The sequence below is a fragment of the Leptosomus discolor genome, chromosome 21 (genome assembly GCF_034619465.1).
Source record: "Leptosomus discolor isolate bLepDis1 chromosome 21, bLepDis1.hap2, whole genome shotgun sequence".
Lineage (NCBI taxonomy): Eukaryota > Metazoa > Chordata > Aves > Leptosomiformes > Leptosomidae > Leptosomus > Leptosomus discolor.
In genome coordinates, this window is record NC_141411.1 from 4,925,213 (window position 1) to 4,945,859 (window position 20,647).

Genomic DNA, 20,647 nt, shown 5'->3' on the forward strand with positions numbered 1-20,647 from the left:
CTGGGTGTCTGTGTTGAAATGCACGTCCCCTTCTTGAGGCGCTTCGCTCTGCGTGCGGGACTCAGACACTCGTGAGAAACTGGGCTTCTCCGTCGCCTCGCCCCGCCACCCCCCCTGCGCCCAGGCCGTGGGGAAGTGGGCGCTTCCTCGCCAGTTTGTCAGCTTCTGCTTCCCTGAACGGGGCTCCGAGGTCTGCGTGCTGATCAGTGGTGAGGAGCTGTCTGGCCAAAAAGGTACAAGCTGTGGGTTGATGAACTGGAGGTTTGGATCTTGATCGGCTCAGGGGTACTGCCTTCTTGCAGGGCTTTCGTGCTGAAGATTTGTCTCCTTTTTAGCTTTTGTTCCTGTTTTGTTTCCTCCTCTTGTTGTGCCATGTCTCTCCCTGCATTCCCGCCGTGTGGTTTAGCTTGGCGGAGATGCCAGCCCCTGCTTCTAGTAAAGATAAACCTGTTGCTCGTGCTGTTTGCAGCGTGGGAGCAGGACAGCCAGCAGGCATCTGCCCAAGCCGGGAGCCAACAAACCAACCCACCCTCCGCCGGCTGGGAGGGAGGCTGCTCTCACAGCCAGGGTTACTGAAACTCCTCGGAATGGGGATTGAGGCGAGGGCAGAGCAAGTCACGAGGTGCTTGCCCTCTTGCTCGCTCTGATCCTGTGGGAAGAGGAAGGGGAGACAGCTTTGCTGGATTCTCTGGAGAGGCTTAGGAGGGAATTCGCGGTTTCCGTCCTTGTTTCCATCCTCTCTTTCCATCGCTGCCCTGTGACAGCTGCTGAACGGAAAAAGGGGGTGGCTACACCGGGCAGGAATCTCTGCCCTTCTCCCTGCAGTTCGAAGCTTGTGTGCTGTGCTCCGCTGCGTGGCTTTTTAGCCAAAGGGGAAGAGACTGAGTTATCCCTCTTGTGGCTCTGCCTGCTTGGCCGCTGGACCTGAGGGCACCGAACGGATGGAGAGGTCCTGGGGTCGAGATGGGCCCTTTGACCGTCCTCTGCCATCCCCGCAGCCATCCCCAGTGCCGTCCCCCAAAGATGCAGGGCTGTGACAGCCCTGCCCGTGGCCGTGCTGGCAGGGCAGGTCACTCCTTGCGCTCAGAGGGACAGAGTTCAGGCGAAGCTCTGGGGAGCTCCAGCTTCCCCGGATACCCCCACGCTGAACCGCGGGGCTCGCGGGGGAACGGAGGAGCATCTGTGAAACCTTGGCGAAGCTCTGCTGCCACGCCGCTGCCCCCAGCCCGGAGGGGAGGGCTGGTGGTCCGCACCTCTCCGGGGGCCCTGCCACGCCGGCTCGCTCCACGCCGGGGTGCGCAGGCAGAGCCTGTGCCCTGCCTTTCATCTGGGCAGGGGCTGCCTTGGCCTTTCATCTGCCGAAGGCAGGGGTTGGAGCCTCGCTTGTGAAATCAATCCCTCTTTCCCCCTGCTCTCCCTCTGTCTCTGTTGTTTGGAAAACAGGGGAACGGCCAAGGGGAAGGCAGGTGTGCAAACAGCTCTCGCCGCTTCCCTCTGCCCAGGCCCCTGTACTCTTGGCCTGCGAGGAGATATTAAAACAATACATTCAGGGCCTTCTGGTAAAAGATTTTCTCTTGCTGGCTCTCCAGCCACTCTCGGAGGGTGGGATCTGAATCCTTACCCTTCCCGTAATGCCTGCGTGCACACAGGGAGCCTCAGCTGGAGCCTGGCGTTGCTGTCTGTGCGCACCTCGCCCTCCGCCTTCCCCCTTGTCAGGGCCGCACGCCTGTCTCTAGCCTGACCAACTCTAAGCCCAGTTTTGGGGTTGCTTTTGTGGGTTTTGGGGAACAAGTTGCGTGTCACAAACTGGCTGCCACCGTGGGAGAGCACAGCCCCGAGTAGCCCCAGCGGATGGAGGACAGCGTGCCAGGGATGCAGCTGAGGGGATGTGCCCACATCATTCCACCACCAGCAACGTGCCATGGGGCATCTGGGGCGAAGCAGAGGGCTCCATCCGTACTGGGTTTCAAGCAAGTGGCCTGTGCTGGATGCCAGAGACAAAGGAGAGCTAATAAGAAGCTCATTAAGCTGCTGCTGGATTTATTTTCCACTGTAGACTAGTTTCTCCTGCCACAAGCTTCCCCCACTAACCGCTGTTCCAGGCAAAAGCGTTTTCCTGATGTTTGTACACTCATTTATATATAGCCTTCAAAACGATCGCGCTCGTTACCCTCCGTCTCCGATGAATAGGTTTTCCTGCCCGTGTGCCATGTCCCACCACGCGGGATGTGTGAGAGGAGGCCAAGGACAACACAGCCCCTCAATGGTCCCTCAGTGCTCTTGCAGAGGCACGGGAAGGGAGCGCTCTGCCCTCGCCTAAGCACCCCTCTGCCTGCTCCTGCTGTAAAGTTAGTTGCCTCTAACGTACCTCTCCTCGAAGCAAAGCCATCCGTCCTGCGGTCTGAATTCCCAGCGTGGAAGGGAAAAGCAAAGCCCCCTCGCCCGTGGGAGACCCAGGCTCTGGTGCAGTGCGCTCTCTGGGGTAGGGGGGTGACTTCTGTCCCGGCTTTGTGACATCTTTGTGTTCAACCTCCCACTTGCAGGTTTTCTCCTCTCCCTCGGCTGCTTGTTTGATCTCGCGGGGGGCTCTGACCTCGCTCGGCGCCGACGGCTTTCCAGGGAATCCAAGGAGCTGGCTGCAGCTCCAGTTCCAAGTGCCAGGCGGGAGGGTCTGCTGCGGGAGGGAAAATGAGCCCGGGGAGTCCCGGCTCGCTGCTGCCCTCCCCCAGCAAGCCCTGCGCTGTGGTGCTTGGGTCACAGACCATCCTAGTGCTCGGGGGTTGCCCTTGTGCGAGTGCCCTGCGAGCAGTTTACTTCACTCTGGTGCGGGCTTGGAGATGCTGCACCGGTTTAACTTGTGCCTGCAAACTGAGGCTTTCCCGGTGGAAGCTGGATTTCAGTGGCTTTTCGGATGGATATTTCTCTACTTAAGAATAGCTCCTTTAAGGAAGTGGATACAACTCTACATAAACTGGACTTGAGGTAATAATTACTCAAGCAAGAGTCAGTTTAGGAATCGAGATCTGGAGGTAAATGAGCGATGGGATGTTGCAGCGTGAGCCGGACGCTCAAGCAAGACCCAGCATGGTTAGGAGGGAGGTGGGAACAGCTCTACGATGGTCATGGTACCGGCGATGCATCGCTTGCACGGCTTGAGTTTTTTGTGGGCTGTTTGGGATGGACTAAGGCAAACAAGGAGCGGAAGCGTGCGGGGGGAGGCCGGGGCCGTTCCTCCCACAGGAAGGCCGGGATTAAGACACTGGCTGGATTGTGTGGCCGTTGCGATCACGCTGCTGGACCCCGTGGCTGAGCCCGGCCCGGCAGCTGCGCGGAGCAACAGCAACGCGTTCAGCCCAGCGGCTCTTGGCAGAGGAGCCGGGGCCGGTTCCAGCACGACGAGCGAAAACAAACACAACCGCTGTAATGGGAGGGAGCGGGAGCACTGGGGCCGGCAGGAAGCCATCGGTCTTGCAGATGGCTCGCACAGGCCCAGGGGCTTTTGGCCACCGCCTGCTGCTGCACCGAGCCCGGCTCCCCCCAGCATCTCCCACCCTCGGGCACGGAGCCGCTGATCAGCCGCTGCCCTCGATCTGAGCTCTGCCGCGGCTGGGTGGGGATGGGGGGTGAAGCCAGCCCTACCTTCATCTTTGTGGTGGCCTTGGCTCTGGCAAACCCCAGCCTTGGCTGTCACCGTGACGTGCCAGGGCGCTGGCGGCTCTGGGGGGCGTTGGGGCAGTGTTTCTGCTATGGGGCTTGCGAGCTGGGGAGCCCAGGTGCCTGGGTGGCGTCTGGGCTGGTTTGCGGTCTGGGCTCTCTCTGCCGGGCTTTGAATACGACTCCGGGGATCTTTTGCTTCCTTGAGCCCTACAGAGTGTCCATACCAGCGTGCAAAGCGGCCTTTAAGAGGCCCCGGGTTCTGCTCGTCTGCCCGGCTGGGGAGGGAAAGCAGAGCCGGCCTAGCGTGGTGGCGAGGTGCTCGGTGTGGGCGTTGAGGGCTGACACCGCCCGTTTCCCTCTGTCCTGCAGGCTAGCAGGAACAGCAGCCTGGTGGGGTCCATCTCGGCTAGACGCGGATGATGCCAGAGCTATGACAGGGATTGCAGTCTTGGCACTGAGGGGTGATCAATTATGGAACAACTACAGGAGGAAGTACCTGAGGTCAAGGAAGAGGAGGAGGAAGAGGCAGTGAGGGTGGCAAGCGGAGCCTCGGACCCAAGTGGAGGACCAGACAGCTCGCTGCCTTCCAGCAGCTACACAGGTGAGTGGAGCCATAGGAGCTCGTCTGTCCCTGCAGCATCCAGGCGTCCACATCCCCTGGGCAGCGTGCTCAGCTGCAAGGGCAGAGGGGGCCTGCCCGTGCGTGGAGTTGGGCTTGTTTTAATCTCTTCCCTTTGTGAAATCATGCGCTGAGAGCCGAGTTACGGAGAGGCTTATTTCTTCCTCTGCAGCCGTTGGCAGTGGGTTGGGAGATGGAAACTAAAAGGACAGGCCAGGAACGTTGTGCCCAGAGCGAGGGGACTCCCAGGGTGCCTGAGAATGCTTCCCTGGCCCCATCTTGAAGTCCTCAGTGCAAACTGATTGTAGGAGCTGGGGGAGAAGGTTTGTTGCTGCTGCAGAGGCTCCTCCAGAGCCCCGGGCGCTGCAGCTGGGCACCCTGTGCCAGCCACCTGCCAACTGGGGATTATAAAATTTGCTGGTTGGATTTCATTGCCTAGACATGAATGCCAGAGGGGAGAAGTCAGCATTGATGTGGAGCCTCTCAGCTGCTGGGGGCACTCTTGGCTCTGTGCATGGCATCTGCCTGCAGCCAGGGCCTGATCTCAGAGGTTAACTGCCCAGATGCGATGCCAGCGGCAGGCTGGGACGGTGCTGGAAGTCCCTCCTCAGCCCCACGGCTGGGGGAGTTGGACACGACGCTGGGCTCGCGGCTGCTGCGCGCAAGGACAGAGCCCTTTCTGTGCCCGCAGACCTTTCGCAGAGCTCCTCTCCCTCCCTGTCGGACCAACTGCAGATGGGCTGCGAGGAGGCGGCCTTGGGAGCGCTGAACGTGGAGTGCAGGGTCTGCGGAGACAAAGCCTCGGGGTTTCACTACGGCGTGCACGCCTGCGAGGGCTGCAAGGTACGTACGGGCTGGCTGCGGCAGCGCTAAGCAGAGATTAGACCCCAGGGACCGTCCCGTCTCTTTGGACAAGCACATTTGCAGCAAAACAGGGATGTGGGATTGAGTGATGGTGAAAAACGCTCGTTTGCAACTTGTCCAGAGAGGGTGGGGAGCCCAGGCAGGCGCACAAATGCTGTCCTGGGGGAGGCAGCTGAGATGCCTATGGCCCAAATCTTGCCCCGTCAGGCTTTACTTTCTAAGGCAAACCCATCTGTCTCCACGGGGACCCTGGCTTTGCCACTGAAGATGCTTTCTGTGCTGCAGATCAGCAGTGAGCTGAGTGTTCACCCCCCTGGGATCACTGGCCGCATGATTTGCGTCTGAAATTCTTTCCCCTGCGGCAGATGCCAGCGGGGCTGCGTTATCAGCCCAAGTCCTGCCAGAGATTCCTGCAGGCTGGGGCCGGCCCGCAGCTTGTTCCTCCATCCCTCTCTGCTGGCTGCCTGCAGTATCACACACGCGGTGTCCAGCCCCAGACCGTGGGCTGCCCTCCACGGTTCCTCCTCTGCAGCCCCCTGCTCCCACCCCACGACCTCTCCTTGAGAGAGAGACTCTGCTTGTGTCAAAGGGACCCAGGGCTCCTCCTCCCCACCCGGCTGAACCTCCGTGAGGCTCCTGGGGATACCAAACCAGCCCAGTCCCAAACCACAGGTGCTAACACCGCTGTTCCCTTGTCCCCCTGCTCCGCGTCCCCCTCTGTGCCACCTGCCTGCAGGGCTTCTTCCGCCGGACGATCCGCATGAAGCTGGAGTATGAGAAGTGCGAGAGGAGCTGCAAGATTCAGAAGAAGAACCGGAACAAGTGCCAGTACTGCCGCTTCCAGAAATGCCTCTCGCTGGGCATGTCCCACAACGGTGGGTGTCACCGCTGTCCGCAGGCCTGGCCGGCTGGGTGCCGCGGGGCCCTCTGCCCTTCTGTGGAGGCTTCGCACAGGGAGGCTGCATGTAGCTTGCTTTGTCCTGGGGCTCTCTTCTTGCTAGGGGGGTCATCTTTCAAGCCCAACGCTTTGAGCCTTTGACTCTTCATCCCCTTCTTCTGTACAAGAAGGGGTTTTCGTTCCCACCGTGCAGGCTGGCCGTCGGCACGTGGCCGACCCAGAGGGAACTGAGCGCTCAGATTGCTCTTCTGTGCTGGGGTTCTTAAACTTCAGGTGTAACCATCTTGTTCCTGGCCAAGCAAAGGTGTTTGTGTGGGCAGCAGGGTTTGTGCGAGAGCCCAGAGGGAGTGGGGATGGCAGCTCGGTGGGAGGCTGTGTGCGCAAGGGTCGCAGTAGCGGCTGGTTCCTGAAGGTGTCGATGCTGGAGGAGCTGCAGCCCTGGAGAAGCCCCGTGTAGCATAGCTGCCGGTGTTCACCACCAGACCTGCTGCCTCCCTGGACGTGTCTCCTGGGGTCATCCCCAGTGTCCTGACCTGCCAGTTTTGTGTCGTCCCCCCCCACAGCGATCCGCTTCGGCCGCATGCCGGAGGCAGAGAAGAGGAAGCTGGTGGCGGGGCTGACGGCGAGCGAGATCAGCTGCCAGAACCCGCAGGTGGCCGACCTCAAAGCTTTCTCCAAGCACATCTACAACGCCTACCTGAAAAACTTCAACATGACCAAAAAGAAGGCGAGAGGTATCTTGACCGGGAAGGCCAGCAGCACCCCAGTAAGTTCCCAGGGCAGGCGGGGTTGGCCATGAAACGACATGGCGGGGCTGTTCTCTGGGAGATCGCCCTCCTGCTGTAGCTGTTCCACGTGCACCGGTTCCCAGCGGCAGCCGGGTGGGCTCTACACGTCCTGCCCCTTGCTGGGAAAATTCCCATTGCTCGGCAGACTTGTGCTGCTGTGGGTGGGTGTAGATTCCCTGGGGCCTGTCAGCCCCAGTGGGGGGAGAACAGTGACGGGACAGGCGGACAAATGCGAGTGTCCTTGGCAGAGCTGGTATCTCGAGTCCCCGCAGCAGGTTCCTAAGTGCTTCCTTCTTTTTCAAGCAGCCTTTTGTGATCCATGACATGGACACCTTGTGGCAGGCGGAAAAGGGACTGGTGTGGAAGCAGCTAGTGAACGGCATTCCCCCCTACAAGGAGATCGGGGTGCACGTCTTCTACCGCTGCCAGTGCACCACGGTGGAGACTGTGCGGGAGCTCACCGAGTTCGCCAAGAGCATCCCCAGCTTCATAGGCCTCTACTTGAACGACCAAGTGACTCTGCTGAAGTACGGGGTGCACGAGGCCATCTTCGCCATGCTGGCCTCCATCATGAACAAGGACGGGCTGTTGGTGGCCAACGGGAACGGCTTCGTGACCCGCGAGTTCCTGCGTAGCCTGCGCAAGCCCTTCAACGAGATCATGGAGCCCAAATTTGAGTTTGCCGTGAAATTCAACGCGCTGGAGCTGGACGACAGTGACCTGTCTCTGTTTGTGGCCGCCATTATCCTGTGCGGAGGTGAGCGGGCGCTTTTGGCCAGGCGAGTGTCAGGAGGAGTCCTCTCGTACTTGGAGGTGGTTTGGGGTGGGCTGGGGGCGCCGAGCTGCGGCTGGCCCTGAGATCACCCAGGGGTGTCCTAGGGGGACGAGAGAAGAAGTGAAACCAAAGCTGCCCTGTGGCAGTGACGCCTAGCGAGCTTGGACCAAGAATGAGGGTAGAAGTGGCTTCTCATATGCTGCTGTGGGCTGGGTTGTCCAAGGGCACACTTCTCCCTTGTCTAGTCGCCGAGGTTGGAGTCACGGTGGGTGGGTTACAGCCCCCATCTCCCTTTCCCCAGAAGGACCATGTGCTTTGGAGGGCTACACCCTAACACTGCAGCTACCGTGCTTCCTCTCCCCAGACCGTCCTGGCCTGATGAACGTGAAGCAGGTGGAGGAGATCCAGGACAACATCCTGCAAGCGCTGGAGTTTCACCTGCAGTCCAACCACCCGGATGCCCAGTACCTCTTCCCCAAGCTGCTGCAGAAGATGGCTGACCTGCGGCAGCTGGTGACGGAGCACGCCCAGCTGGTGCAGAAGATCAAGAAGACGGAGACAGAGACATCTCTGCACCCGCTTCTACAGGAGATCTACAAGGACATGTACTAAGGACCTGTTATTTATGAGAATGAAGCCATGGATTCCCATCAAGACTCTTTGTACAGAAACAAAGAAAACCTTGCCCCCTGTCTTCCATTTCTTCTACTGGAAACTCTTTTCTACGTGACCCTGACGTACGGTACATAGGGCAAGATGCCGTAAGAGTTTGCAGCCCCCACCTGCTAGGCCAGGGCTTCCGTTAACCCACACTAACAGACCTACCAAGGCAAACCATAAGCTACTGTTTCCGTTACTACGGCCCAGCTCTTCGGCTGCTCCCCGGGGCCTCTGGAGCAGCCAGCCGGTTTACGTGGCCCAGCTGGTGGGGTTCCTGCGGCAGCTTGGGGACGGTGGGGGATGCTGTGGTCGTTAGGAGACCCGAGCGCGGTGCGGGTACCCGGCGGGGCCAGCCGCAGCACTTGCAGCGTGACTTTTTCTTTTTCCTGTTGCACTCCGAAGACGTCGTCCTGAGCCGTGAAGTCTAGGACAGTGTAATGAAAGGGTGTTTCTCTCTTTCCCAAAGAAAAGCCAGAGTATTTGAAGACGGGTAGGGCTGTCCTAGCAGAGACCCTCAGCTGCAGCCCCCCCCCCCCTCACTGTGTGGTGTATTTCTGTCTCACAGAGGGATGGTGTGATCTCTGCCTTCCCCGGAGTGTCGTGTGGGAGCCTTTGCTCCTGGCACCCCCGTTTCAGAGGCAGCCTGCCCCTCAGCACCTCAGTATGAGAGAGAGACGGATGGGGAGGTGGGAGGGAAAGGGTTTGACTCATAAAAACTCGGCTTTGGAGCAGAGGCCCAGATCTGCGTGCTTCCCCGGGCCGCTCTGCACAGACGTGAGTTACCAAAAAGGTCTGTGCAGGGCCCGGGATGGGCCTGGGGCTGGTCGGGGTTTAGGTGGCAGCTTCTTTCCCAAGCCCTGGGGGGAGATCTGGGGGTTCTGTAGGGCCATGCGGGCAGCAGAGGCTCCCCAGGAACACGGCTCCTGGGAGCACCGGAGCAAGCAAAGCCTTGAGCAGCACCAGCAAGGAGAAAGCCGCAGCCGGCCCACAGCGCTCGTGTTGCTGAAAGTGCGCGGACCTGTCTGTTAACTGCCCTGCCTCAGTTTCCCCTCTGTGAAGGGGAGCTCTGAGCAGAGAGCGGGAGCACGAGGTTTAATGAGCGCGTTGGCTGCAAGAAGCTTTGCAGCTGTAAAACACGGTCTAAATGCCAAGTGGTTATGAAAGGGGAGGGAGAGGGTGAGGTGCTCACAAGGAGCAGGAGCTCCCTGGCGAGCGTGGCTGGGTCGGGGAAGCTGCCCTCTCCTCCTCTGCTGCCATCCCGGGGGCGGGGGCAGCTCCAGGCTTCGGGGTCTGCCTAAACCCAGAGTCGTTCTGGGACTTTACCTCGCAACTTCTCGCAGCTGTACTGAAGCGCCACGGTGCTGCCGGTGCCCAGGATGCGACCCCTGCGTGGGGGCTGCGTCAGCCGGGCTCTGGGAGAGAGGACGGGCTCGGGAAGGGCTTGGTCCCCTCTTGGGATGATGGTGTCTGACCTAAGAAGTGGCACTTCCCCGTCTGCAGGTCGTGGTCCCCGTTACTAAGCAGCCTTATTAAAATACTGATATTCCCAAGGAGGCGTTGTGGGAGCAAATGAGTTGGTTTTATTTTATGTTCCTCCTCTTCAGGGTAGCAGATTTCCCTGGTGCAATAATTCCTTTAAAACCCGAAGGGGAAGAGCGCTGGGCTTCCCCTCCGTGTCACAGGGCTGGCCAGTCCCAAACCTGCCCCTGCTGCCGCCCTCCGGCTCCTTGCTGTGCCTCTGTTTCCCTGCTCCCTGCCTGCCCACCCCCTTCCCCTCCCTACCTCGCAGGGGTGTGGGGAGTTACCGTTTCTAAAGCACTTTGAAGCCCTCTCGGGGAAGGCACCGGAGACGTGCGTGTGCTGGACGGAGCCTGGGGGATTTGTCCTTCCCGAAGCCCCCCGTGGCATCCCCCGCCGTGGCCGGCATGCCGGACTCGTCTGCCCATCACCTGGGGAACTTTTTGCTCTTCCCTCCTTGACAGTGTAACAACCCTCAAACTGAAATGTATATTTTTGCTAGAAGTACAAACCTCCAAGTGTTTTTAATAATATAAATAGTGTCCACAAACTGACTTGACTTTAAATAAATCTGAACTAAATATTTAAGAACCTTCCAGTGTCCAGCCTTTGTGGGATTTCTCTCGGCCCCTGGGTGCTGCTCTTGGGAGGGTTTCCAGCAGAAGCAATTGCTTTTGCTGGATTTGCTGTGATTTCCAGGGATTTGCTGCGATTTCCAGGGATTTGCCGTGATTCCCAGGTCTTGTAACCGCTGTGGTTTTCCATCAAGCCCGAAGGCAGCAGGAGCCGGTGGTGAGCAGGGTCCCAGCCTCAGAGCCGAGCGCTCCCGGCCCCGAATCTTCGCCGTAGCCCTTGCTGCAGGGCGAAGCTGGGCAATGAGCTGCGCCCGGCCGTAGCCCCCCCAGGAGGGGTGAGGATGGGCTCGGGGACAGCCTGGCCGTGTGCTGGCACCAGGCTCTGCTCTTGGCCGGGTCTGAACATCCCGGAGTTTGTGGGGAGCTGTTGCAGACCCCCAGGCTTCCCTCTCCCCCCCCCCTGTTTGAGTGCCCCCAGGGGAAGCTGTACCATTGCCCCCAGCCTTTCCCGTGCAGCTCAGGGCACAGAGAGCCCAAAAGGTCCCAGCTGGGGATGGGGGAGAGAATTGGGGGAAAAAAGTAGAATTTGTGGGTTGCGATAAAGACAGTTTAATAGGACAGAAAATGAAGGGAAAATTGATAATAAAAGAATTAGAATATACAAAACAAGTGATGCACAATGCAATTGCTCACCACCCACTGACAAATACCCAGCCAGTTCTTGAGCAGCAGCCCCCCCCCCAGCCAATTTTTCCCCCTAATTTCTCTACCGGGCATGATGTCCGATGGTACGGAATATCCCTTTGGCCAGTTTGGGTCAGCCGTCCTGGCCAGGTCCCCTCCCAGCTTCTGGTGCCCCCCCCCAGCCGCCCAGCCTCCTCGCTGGCAGGGCAGTAGAAACTGAAAAGTCCTTGACTTAGTCTAAACACTGCTTAGCAACAACTAAAACATCAGCGTGTTATCAACAGGATTCTCATCCTAAATCCAAAACACAGCACTGTACCAGCTACTAGGAAAAAAAAAATTAACTCTATCCCAGCAAAAACAGGACGACATCCAAGGACATAAATAGCCCTGGGAGGTCACCCAGCCCTCTTGAGTGTCGGGGAGGAGATGGAGCCGGGCTCGCTGGTGGCATCTAGGGCGTTAAGGGCCCGAGGGGGCTGTCTGAGACCCCCGTGCAGGTACGATTTGGGGGGAGCGGTGCAGCTGGGAGCAGCTTTTGGGGGAGGTAGGGTTGGAGATGGGGCTCTCTCGCTGTGGAGGCAGAGAGTGGTTTGTGATGCCCTTGAACCCCCCCGCCCCCCCCCCCCCCCCCCCGTTTCCCCTGGAGGGTGAGGGGCTGGAGGGGACAGAGCCTGTCCGTCCGGCTGCGCCCCCTACGAGGCTGGGGGTCCCTGATAACACCCTGGCCAGGCACCCCCTCCCTGCCAGCCTTAAGCTGAGGGCTCCTGCCCCTTTCCATGCCCCCAAGGGGGGAGGCAGGGGCTGCCCCAGCCCTCCATACCCCCAGCTTGTCTCCGTGCTCCCCCAGCCCCAGCGAGAGCCCCCAGGCTTGTGCAGTGGCTGCTTGAGACCCCCCGGCTGGCCCAGCCCTGGGCTTCGTTTCTTTGCAATTCGCCAGGAGACGGGGCTGGATGGGGCAGGGAGAGCCCTGGCTCCCCGCTGGGCTCCTGAGCCCAGACACCAGCCTGGGGGCTCCCAAAATAGGGCCCTACCCAGGCAACGCTGGTACCCGGAGGGGATTTTGGGGTGGCCGGTGGAGCGGGCCTGGAGCAGGGGTCTGACCTTGACCATGCGGCTTCTCTGGCTGGCAGGAATTTTGCCCGTGGATCCTGTCGGTGGGGCCAGAGCTGCCGCTTCTCCCACGACATAAAGTCAACCCACGTCTGCGGGCACTTCCAGAGCGGGTTTTGCAGCTACGGAGAGCGGCGCGGGTAAGGAGCAGCGAGGAGGGGGCCTGATGCCGTGAGGGTGGGCTGGGAGGTGTCACGTTGGGCTGATGGGACCTTCTCTGTCTGTCCCCGGGCTCCTCCAGCTATGAGCATAGCCAAGAGGAGCCGGTGGGGTCCCATTACAGCCCCGTGCCCCTCGGTCACTGGGGCTCGGAGCCCGGCTGTGTGCCTGCAACAGTGGCCCGGGGCTGGAGGGGAGCCCAGCGCAGCTCGGCCTGCCCTGTCCCCGCTGTGACGCACCTTGCCTTCAAGTTCATGAGCATGGAGGTTGAGGAGGAAGAGAAAGACAAGCAGAGCGTCCCAGCACCTGATAACGTCCCCCGCAGGGCCATTGGCAGAAAATCTGTCCCTGCACGAGCTCGGCGTGCCTCAGGTAGGTCCTAGGCTGCCCAGGGGACCAGCGGGGCCGCGGATACTGGAGTGGTCCCGGTGGAGCATCCTGTGCGTGTGTGTGCCCTGGACCCAAATCCTTCTCTCTCCGTCTCTGGGCAGGGCCCACCTGGGAGCTCCTAGCAGCTTTTTTTTGGGTGGGGACCTTAACTGCTAAGCCTGGGCTCTCCCAGCAGCCAGCCTGCCTCTGTGACGATGGGGCGGGATGTGTTTTTCCCCTCTAAGAGCTCTCCTGCCTCCAGGCTCCCAACCACGAGGCTTGGGCCTGGATCCAAATTCCTCTGACCCCAGAGAGGCAGTGGTGGAGACAGCGACAGGGACTGACCCTACAGAGGTGGGCTTGGGGGGTGTCCTACGGCCAGGCCATCCCCAACACCCCGTGTTGGTCCCCTAGGCCAGGGCAGTGATGGAGCCAGGGGGCTGCTCTGCTTGCAGGTCCCCGTGGAGCCGGGCGCTGCAGCGGCCCTGGCCCCCACCGCGGCACTGAGGGCGCGGAGCGAGGCCGTGGTGTGCGGCATCTGCATGGAGCGGGTGTACGAGAAGGCGCTGGCGGAGGAGCGGCTCTTTGGGATCCTCCCAAACTGCAGCCACGCGTACTGCGTGGGCTGCATCCGCAAGTGGCGTCGCAGCCGGGACTTCCAGAGCACGGTCATCAAGTGAGTGGGGACGGGGACACGGCAGGGTGGTCACCGACACCCCTCGTGCCCCCTGAAACCCTTCTTTGGCTCTGGCTATGTGGCTTTGGGATCAGAGCGACTTTCCTTCGGGAACAGGCGCTGGGTGCTGTGATGGTGATAGGGATGCAGGATGAGGCGGCGGTGGTGGGATCACCCAGTATGGGTGCTGAGCTCCCTGCCGCCTTTTTTGGGACACCCACCTGCACCCCTTGCCTTCACCCAGGGCCTGCCCGGAGTGCCGGGTCACCTCCAGTTACTACATCCCCCACAAATACTGGGTGTCGGAGGTGGGCGAGAAGGAGAAGCTCATCGAAACCTTCAAGGCACGGATGGGGTGAGCGCGTGGCACCGCGGGCTGCAGGGCTGCGGGCTCCGTGCTGCGCCGGGAGCTGCGCTCGCAACTGTGCTTTGAATCCCGCAGGAAAATCCGGTGCAAGTTCTTTGTCCGGAATCGCGGCCGCTGCCCGTTCCAGTCCGACTGCCTCTACCTCCACGAGCTGCCCGCCGGCTGGCAGCCGCGGCGCAGACGGCAGCGGCCAAGGACGCGTGTCGTAAGTGGGGTGGCATGTCCCGGGTGGCCAGGGCATGGCGTGGCCGTGCAGTGCGGCTTGTGACCGGAGCTTATCCTCTCTCCTGCGCTGCAGGAGTGCAGCCCTTCTCCCTCGGAGAGCTCTGACGAGGAGGATGAGGAGCTCTGCATGTGGGCTTTCACCCTGGCTGAGATGAACTTTCGATACTCGCGTTACGGCCCCGAGATGTTCTTCGCCGGCTTCAGCGACTCCGACTAAGCCCTGGGGTGCCCCAGGGGGCCTGGGTGCCGCTGGTGGCAAGGAGATGTCTTCTGGGAGGGGGAAGCGTCTGCTTTGGGCTGCGTTTAGCTGCTCCCGGGATTGGTTTGGAGTGGCTCTGGGCATGGAGGGTGTTGCAGGGATGGGGTGGGATGGGGAAATAATGTGGCTGGTGTTTATCAGCCACCCCAGTATCGATGGCTGAACCCCCAGCAGGTCTCCCGTCCTCGCTCCCCTCAGGAAGCCGGTGACGGAGGCGCAGGGGTCCCAGGGCAGCGGGGCGCAGCCCCTGCCCCCCTTCTCTTGCCTCCCTGGTGATGCAGCGCTCTGCACCCATGGGAGACCTCGCTGGGCTGGGTGCTGGGGGGGCGGTGGGGGTGTCAAATACACAGGGGGCCGGGGCTGGGGGCGCCGGGCAGCTTGGGGGGCACTGTTTTAAACTGCTTTTAGCCAAATCTGGAAATGATGAAATAAAATGGGCTGTGTAACGTACCGCTGCCTGGGGGCTCTCCTTCCGGGGGGCTACACCACCCCCCTGGGGGCTGGAGTGGGGGGGATATTAGGGTTTGGCTTTAAGGGTTCATTTGCATAATGCATAAATGCTGCGTGCCGGCTTGATTTGCATACGTGGCGCGCTTTTCCAGCGGGGCGGGTCCGGAAGCGGCGCGTTGGCTGCCGGTACCGGGAGGGGGGGTGCGGGGCCCCGGGGCACCGGTACCGGGCAGCCCCCGGTGGGTGGGGGGGGCACCGGGCACCCTGCCCTCCTGTGCCCACCCGTCCCCTCCGCCTTCTCCCCGCGGTGAGTGTCTGCCCGGTGCGGGCCGCCCCGGGGGCGGGCGGCTGTGCCCGGTGTGGTTAGAACCGGGGGACGGGAACAACCGGGGCGCTGCACGGCCACCCCCAGGGTCGGGTGGCTGTGGGGCCCGGGGGGGGGGGGGGGGGGGGGGGTTAGGGCTGGTCTGTCCCCGGAGGGGGAGGCCGCAGTGGGGCGGGGGGACCACCGCCAGCAGCACTCAGGGGGTTTCCCTCTTGCCCCCCCCCCCCCCGGGAGGGCTGCGGGGGAAGCGTTCAGCTGGTGATGGGGGAGCTGCGAGGGTTTAGGGGGCTCCCGGTCCTCTGGCCTGGCTGCGGTCCTCGGGCATGCTTTCTGCCCCCTCGGGTGGTGCGGATAACCGCGGACCCCCCTGTGTGCGCAGGTAAGGGCAGCCCCCAAAGCCGCAGCCGGTGAGGGAGGACCCCAGGGTTTGCTCCAGAGCGCGGCTGGCCGGGTCCTGGATGTCCCGATCCTCCCTGCACCCTTCTTGGTGGGAGCCATCTCAGGCTTTCCCTAATTTTCTTGCAGGCAGCTGTGAAACCAACCCCCCAGTAGCGATGGAGCCCCCCTGCCTGCCCTGGCTGCAGAGCTTCGACAAGCCGTGCCGCCTCCTGCTCCATGCGCTCGCCTCCGGCTCCTCCGGGACGCTGGCTGCCCTCCGAATGCTGCAGCGGGTCCAGGCCTTTCCCTGGCAGGCCTTCACCGCAGCCCTGTGCGCCGAGGAGCCCACGCTGGAGGGGTCGGAGGGAGTCCTGGCCGTGTGAGTTGTCCACCTTTCCGAAACTCGGTGTTTTGCGGGAGGTTTGGCGCGTCAGGTGCCCAGTTCGGCACCGTGCATCCTCTTCCCGCCGGTGCAGCGGTCTGTGTGCGAAGTCAGGATCGGAGCAGGGACCCACCGGTCTTCCAGCTTGTGTCTGCAACGGCTGGCGAAGGCGTTTGCTGCCTCCTCTTGCTTCCTAGCCCCGTTAGACCCTGCTCCATGGGGCAGGTTGGCAATAAGGACTCGGGGATTTGCTCTGACGTGTTGTCTCTCCCATTTCTCCCCGTTATCCAGCAAACCGCGGCTGCTGCTGCTCCCCGTCGTGTGCCAGAGAAACCTCTTCTCCCTGCTCCTCGTGGTGCAAGCCGTGGTGCCGGCGAGCTGCCTCGGCCAGCTGCTCCAGGCCGTGGAGCACAATTCCCGTGTGGATCCCTGGGTGTGGACGTTGGGGAATCTGCTCCGGCAGGGACCAAGGGGAGAGGAGCGCTCCCCACCTCCCGCGCCCTTGTCTTCCACATGCCAGCAGCAGCTTAAGTGCCTGTGCCAGAAAATTGCCCAGAACAAACCAGAGGAGCGACGAAAACTGAACTGGTGCTTCAGCAAGCAGCCCGGTGCCGCTGGGGACGTGGCTGACACTGTGCTTCAAGGTGGGAAGCGCAAGAAAGTGTCGGAGGAGAGCCTGGAGTTGGACGAGGAGAGGGAGGGGAAGAGGTTGCTGCTGGAGGAGGCAGCGTTTGACCCTCCGGGAACCCAGGAGGGTGGGGATGTGGCAGGGGTGGAAGAGGAGGTGCCTGCAGAGCCGTCGGGGGACAGATCTGCTCAGAGCCCGGACGGGGCTGCTCCAGACAGCTCCCCGCAGGATGCAGCCGGGGAGCCCAGGAGGATCGCCCAGGCAGAGCTGGCAGTGGAGATCCAGTCCTTTCTCCAGGTACTGGGCAGGGTTTGCTTTCCCCTTCCAGCCAGTGAGCCTCGACAGTCTGATTTCTGTTCCTTCACTTCATTTTCCGCAGGCGCACGGACCGAGGCTGAAAATGCTGCTGCAGAAGGACTCCAGCGTAAGTGGTTGCTTCTGTCTCTCTCCTGGGGCTGATGATCTAAACAGGCTCATGCCAGAGCCTCCCGAAGGGGTGGGAGGGGTGGTGGGTTTCACTGGGATGACTGGAGGGGGATGAAGAGCCCTGCTGCCGCCTCCTCTGGGCTCAGGTGGCAATACCTGCCTCCACCTCGCAGGGATTTGCTGTGTGGTGGGTAGCCTGCGGGGTCAGTGCTGGCCAGAGCGGGGGGCGGCAGGGAAGCAAAAAGCCCTGGAGCCACATTTTGTGGGTTGCTTTACGGGGTAATAACTCAAGGGCCGTGTTTCCATGCAGCACCCAGAGCCGAGCATCCCGCCCGAGCTGCACGTCGTGAACAACTGCTCTCCGGGCCAGGTGAGCCTCAGCACCCTTGCTGCAGCCGCCGCTGCCGTGGAGGGCCTGCTGCTGTCCCTAACGTCCCTGTCCCCCCCTGCCATCCCCAGCTCGAGGGGCTGTGCTCCTTCCTCCAGCTCTCCACGTGCCCGGAGCACCTCCTGGTGCGTTTCTGCAGCTGGCTGCTGGCTCTCACCCCCGACCTCAGCTACACCAGCGCGGCCGTCCTGGCAGAGCAGCTCTTCCTCAGGCGAGTAAGTGTTGGGGCAGCAAAGGTTTCCTGCACCCCCTTCCCCTCACCACCGTCCCCATCTCCTGCCTCTTCTGTCTGTAGGTCTTGTCCCTCGCCCAGCCGCCCTCCCGTCACCTCATGGCCGCCCTCGCTTCGTTTTGCTCCAAGTATTCCCAGCCCTTCTGTCGAGTCCTGGTGGCTGCGGTCCTGCGGGAGCCGGGGGAAGGTGCGATGGGCTTGCAGGAGGCACGGCTGCTTCGGGATGAGGGAGCTGGAGAGGGAATGTGGGCTGTATCCAGCAGGAAGGGAAGCCCCAACTGCAGAGTGCTGCCTCCTGGAAGGCATTTATCACCCAAAACGCGTGTTAGGAACCACTGAGGAATGGTGCCAGTTATATCTGGGCAGGTGAATGCTTGGGAATTAGGATGGGAGGTGAGTTTACAGATGCCTGAGATGGAGAGGGAGGGGAGGCCAGGCTGGTTTCCAGCGTCAGTTCTCCCAAAGGACAGCTACCATCCCTCCGGGAACTAGAGGGTTCCTGACAGCTCCTAATGCTGAGGCCAAAAGTGCCCCAGGGTGGCTCTGCTGGCACGAGAAGAGGGTCTTGCATGAATCCCTGCTGCAGTAGCGTCCCCTTTTCCTAGGGACTGGTGCTAATTAAACCCTTGCTGCAGATGGGCAAAGAGAGCTGGGTTATCCCGAACAGCAGAAGGGGGCACTACGTGGTTTCTGGGTGTCCCACTTGGGATGTGTGAAGGGGTGCCAGGAAGGGTCGGGCACATCCCCATGGATTTGGCGGCCTCTGGAGGCTCTCCCCTTCTGCTTTGCCCTTCCAGGCACTGAGCAGACCAAGCTGGTGTGTGAGCTCGTGGAGGAGTGCCTGGAGCCGGACTGTGTGCGACTGGTGCTGAGGTAAGAGGTTACTGGGGGTGACAGCTCTGCTTCGGCCCCCACTCCTGCCTTGGTGGGTCCGGCTGGCTCCAGCTGCTCAGAGGCACCAGCGAGGCCATGGGAGCATCGCATCTCCTCTTCACCCTCCTTTGCAGCCAAGTCCTGGAGGTGCCTTTGTCAGAGAAGCTCCTGCTGGTAGCACAGGCCGTGCTGGGGCGGCAGGTGAGGGGATCCTCCTTGTCCCCCCTGGGCTTCCTTGCTGGCTCCAGCAGCGCTGGAGCAAGGACCAGCTCTCCTTCCCGCTCGTGGCTGTCTTCCAGGAGGTGCTACCCGCTGACCTCTTCGATCTCCTGGTCCTGACTCTGTGCCGGCAGGCCCCAGCCTTCGCCACGTCGCTGAATTACGCCAAGCTGGTGACGGCCGTGCTCACCATGTACCAAAGCCAGGTGAGTAAGACCAGGCTTGGGTCCTGCAGATCAGCCGGGGCTGCAGCTGACCCAGGACCTGGCCCAGGGGATCTCAGGAATCCTGGCAGTGCAGGAATCCTGGCAGTGCAGCTCTCTGAGCTCCTTGCTCCTCTCCATCCCAGGTCACCCCAGCCCACCGGAGCAGTCTGGCTGCTGCTCTGGATCGCAGCAATGCGGCTCTGAAGAAATCACTGCAGGCCCTGCTGGAAGGAGCCAGGTGAGATGGATGCTGCGCCCTCTGGGCAGGGCTGGGGGGTGTCTCATGGGGGATGGCAGCCTCCACGCTCCTGGTCTGCCCTGGGTGGTGGGAAACCACCAAGTGCCAGCAGAAGCTGTGCCAGAGTGCGGTTGGCGGTGGGTTTCCCTTCTCCTGATTTCTCTCCTCTTTCTCTCTCCTCCTCGCAGGTGAGCACCAAAGGGAACTGCAAAGCGATGGCTTCCTTGGGCAGAGGATGCTCGTTAGGCGGTGGTACCTGCAGCCCAGTCCCTCACTGGGGTTCACCACCAGCGTGATGGAGACCCAGCGAGCGTGGGCTGTGGCACACAGAGCCTCTGCCCGGCGCCTTGCTCTGGGCCGGTCTGGTTTGAGGTGGGCTGTCACCGGGCGACGCCATCCCAGCCCCGTGCACGCCCCGAGGCTTGAAGATGAGGGTTTTATCGGTTAAACAACGAATACATTTCTAGTCATCTCGGTGTCTGGTCTGTCTCTGGGCCGCCTCGCAGCCCGCCGCCATGGGCGCCTTGCCGCACTCAAGATGGCGCCTCCCGCCTTCCTACCCTGCCGCGCTCAAGATGGCGCTGCCCTCCCCGCCTCTCCCAAGATGGCGGCAGAGGAGGAGCTGAGCTGCGGGACGTCTGAGGGCAGTGGCTCTCCTCTGCCTCTCCCCGCCTCCGGCGGTGCGGGCACCTCAAAGCCCTGCATCGCCCCGCATCGGCACTGGGTCTGCGGGTGTGAGGGGTGGCCGGGCTGAGCATCGCCTGGAGGAGGGTAATTGTATAAAGGTGACTTTTGGAGATGGTTTGTGCCTACAAGATGGCTTTTTTTTTAATCAGGAAGGCAAAAAATCCAGTATTTTTGCGTTATCAATGGAGTCATGTTGGCACACAAGTACTTGAGGAGTGCCTGAAGGTGGGCTGCAGCGATCCCGGGCCCGAGGCCGGCTGCCATTTCCCCTTGGAGAGGAAAGGTTGCCCATTTTCTCAGTCTGTGCCCTTATAAAAAAGGGATTCCTGTCAAGCAGCTCCTCAGGTTACCCGACCGGGCAGCGAGAAGCTGCAGAAGCAGCAGAAACCCTTCTCTGCTTTCAGATCCCCTTTGGCTTGATGAGTATGCTGGATGGCGTGATGTCCCCTGGGCTGTGCCAGCACCTCTGGTAACCTGTAAATCTGAAGAGCTTGAGTGTCCGTGTGTCTCATCGGTCTGGTTTGCAGGTGTCCCTGCTTGTTTTAATCAACCTGGGCCCACTTCCTTGTTAAAAATGGAGCAACACCCTTGTTTTGTTTCTCACGGCTGAGAAGTCCCATGCCTTCCCAGCATCAGCCCTTCATGGCTCCAGGTCTGCACAAAGCTGGCAAACCTCCTTCTCTCCTCGCTGGTAGCCAAGGCAAAGAGTCATCTTGTCCAAAACCTTTTTATGTTCAGTTTTTCTCCAACGTTGTGGTGGCCTGGAGCACCTGGCAAGCAATATTGCATGGTGGATTTCACAGGTCCTTAGTTCTTAATGCCCTTAGCACATTGCTGAGTCAAGACAGAAATTGATTTGAGGCTGTTTTGAAGGTGATAATTCTGGACTAGGCGTAATTGGCCGTCGTGACTTTTATCTTGGCTCACAGGAGCCAAAGCACAAGGGGTGCATTTTGTGCACATCAGCATTTCTCTGCAATGGCTGAGCTGATTTCTGGGTGGTGCGGCG

The 20,647-nt window shown here is 61.0% G+C and overlaps 3 protein-coding genes across 7 annotated transcripts; all 3 read left to right on the forward strand.

The window, feature by feature from the left end:
• Positions 1–4,038: 4,038 nt before the first annotated feature.
• On the forward strand, positions 4,039–8,362 carry PPARD (peroxisome proliferator activated receptor delta). 3 transcript variants are annotated; one of them, XM_086476707.1, is made up of 6 exons: positions 4,039–4,258; positions 4,968–5,119; positions 5,877–6,015; positions 6,602–6,804; positions 7,130–7,583; positions 7,966–8,362. In XM_086476707.1, exons 1-6 carry the CDS (start codon positions 4,129–4,131, stop codon positions 8,211–8,213), a joined length of 1,326 nt encoding a protein of 441 aa, XP_086332833.1. In that variant the 5' UTR covers positions 4,039–4,128; the 3' UTR covers positions 8,214–8,362. The 3 variants fall into 3 exon arrangements, with proteins under 3 accessions (XP_086332833.1, XP_009950362.1, XP_009950363.1); XM_009952060.2 differs by having other exon boundaries at positions 7,133–7,583; XM_009952061.2 differs by lacking the exons at positions 4,968–5,119; positions 5,877–6,015 and having other exon boundaries at positions 7,133–7,583.
• A 3,105-nt stretch (positions 8,363–11,467) lies between these two features.
• LOC104344918 (uncharacterized) lies at positions 11,468–14,164 on the forward strand. Its single transcript, XM_086476685.1, has 8 exons — positions 11,468–11,538; positions 12,172–12,291; positions 12,393–12,682; positions 12,942–13,033; positions 13,135–13,355; positions 13,600–13,710; positions 13,798–13,924; positions 14,024–14,164. Exons 1-8 carry the CDS (start codon positions 11,468–11,470, stop codon positions 14,162–14,164), a joined length of 1,173 nt encoding a protein of 390 aa, XP_086332811.1.
• Positions 14,165–15,535: 1,371 nt separating this feature from the next.
• FANCE (FA complementation group E) lies at positions 15,536–20,130 on the forward strand. Of its 3 annotated transcripts, none has more exons than XM_086476537.1 (11): positions 15,536–15,738; positions 16,033–16,666; positions 16,749–16,793; positions 17,106–17,165; positions 17,255–17,398; positions 17,479–17,602; positions 18,213–18,288; positions 18,423–18,489; positions 18,588–18,713; positions 18,857–18,951; positions 20,043–20,130. In XM_086476537.1, the coding sequence occupies exons 1-11, from the start codon at positions 15,536–15,538 to the stop codon at positions 20,056–20,058; spliced, it is 1,590 nt and encodes a 529-aa protein (XP_086332663.1). In that variant the 3' UTR covers positions 20,059–20,130. The 3 variants fall into 3 exon arrangements, with proteins under 3 accessions (XP_086332663.1, XP_086332664.1, XP_086332665.1); XM_086476538.1 differs by lacking the exon at positions 20,043–20,130 and adding an exon at positions 19,140–19,421; XM_086476539.1 differs by lacking the exon at positions 20,043–20,130 and having other exon boundaries at positions 18,857–18,955.
• The last annotated feature ends 517 nt before the right edge of the window (positions 20,131–20,647 follow it).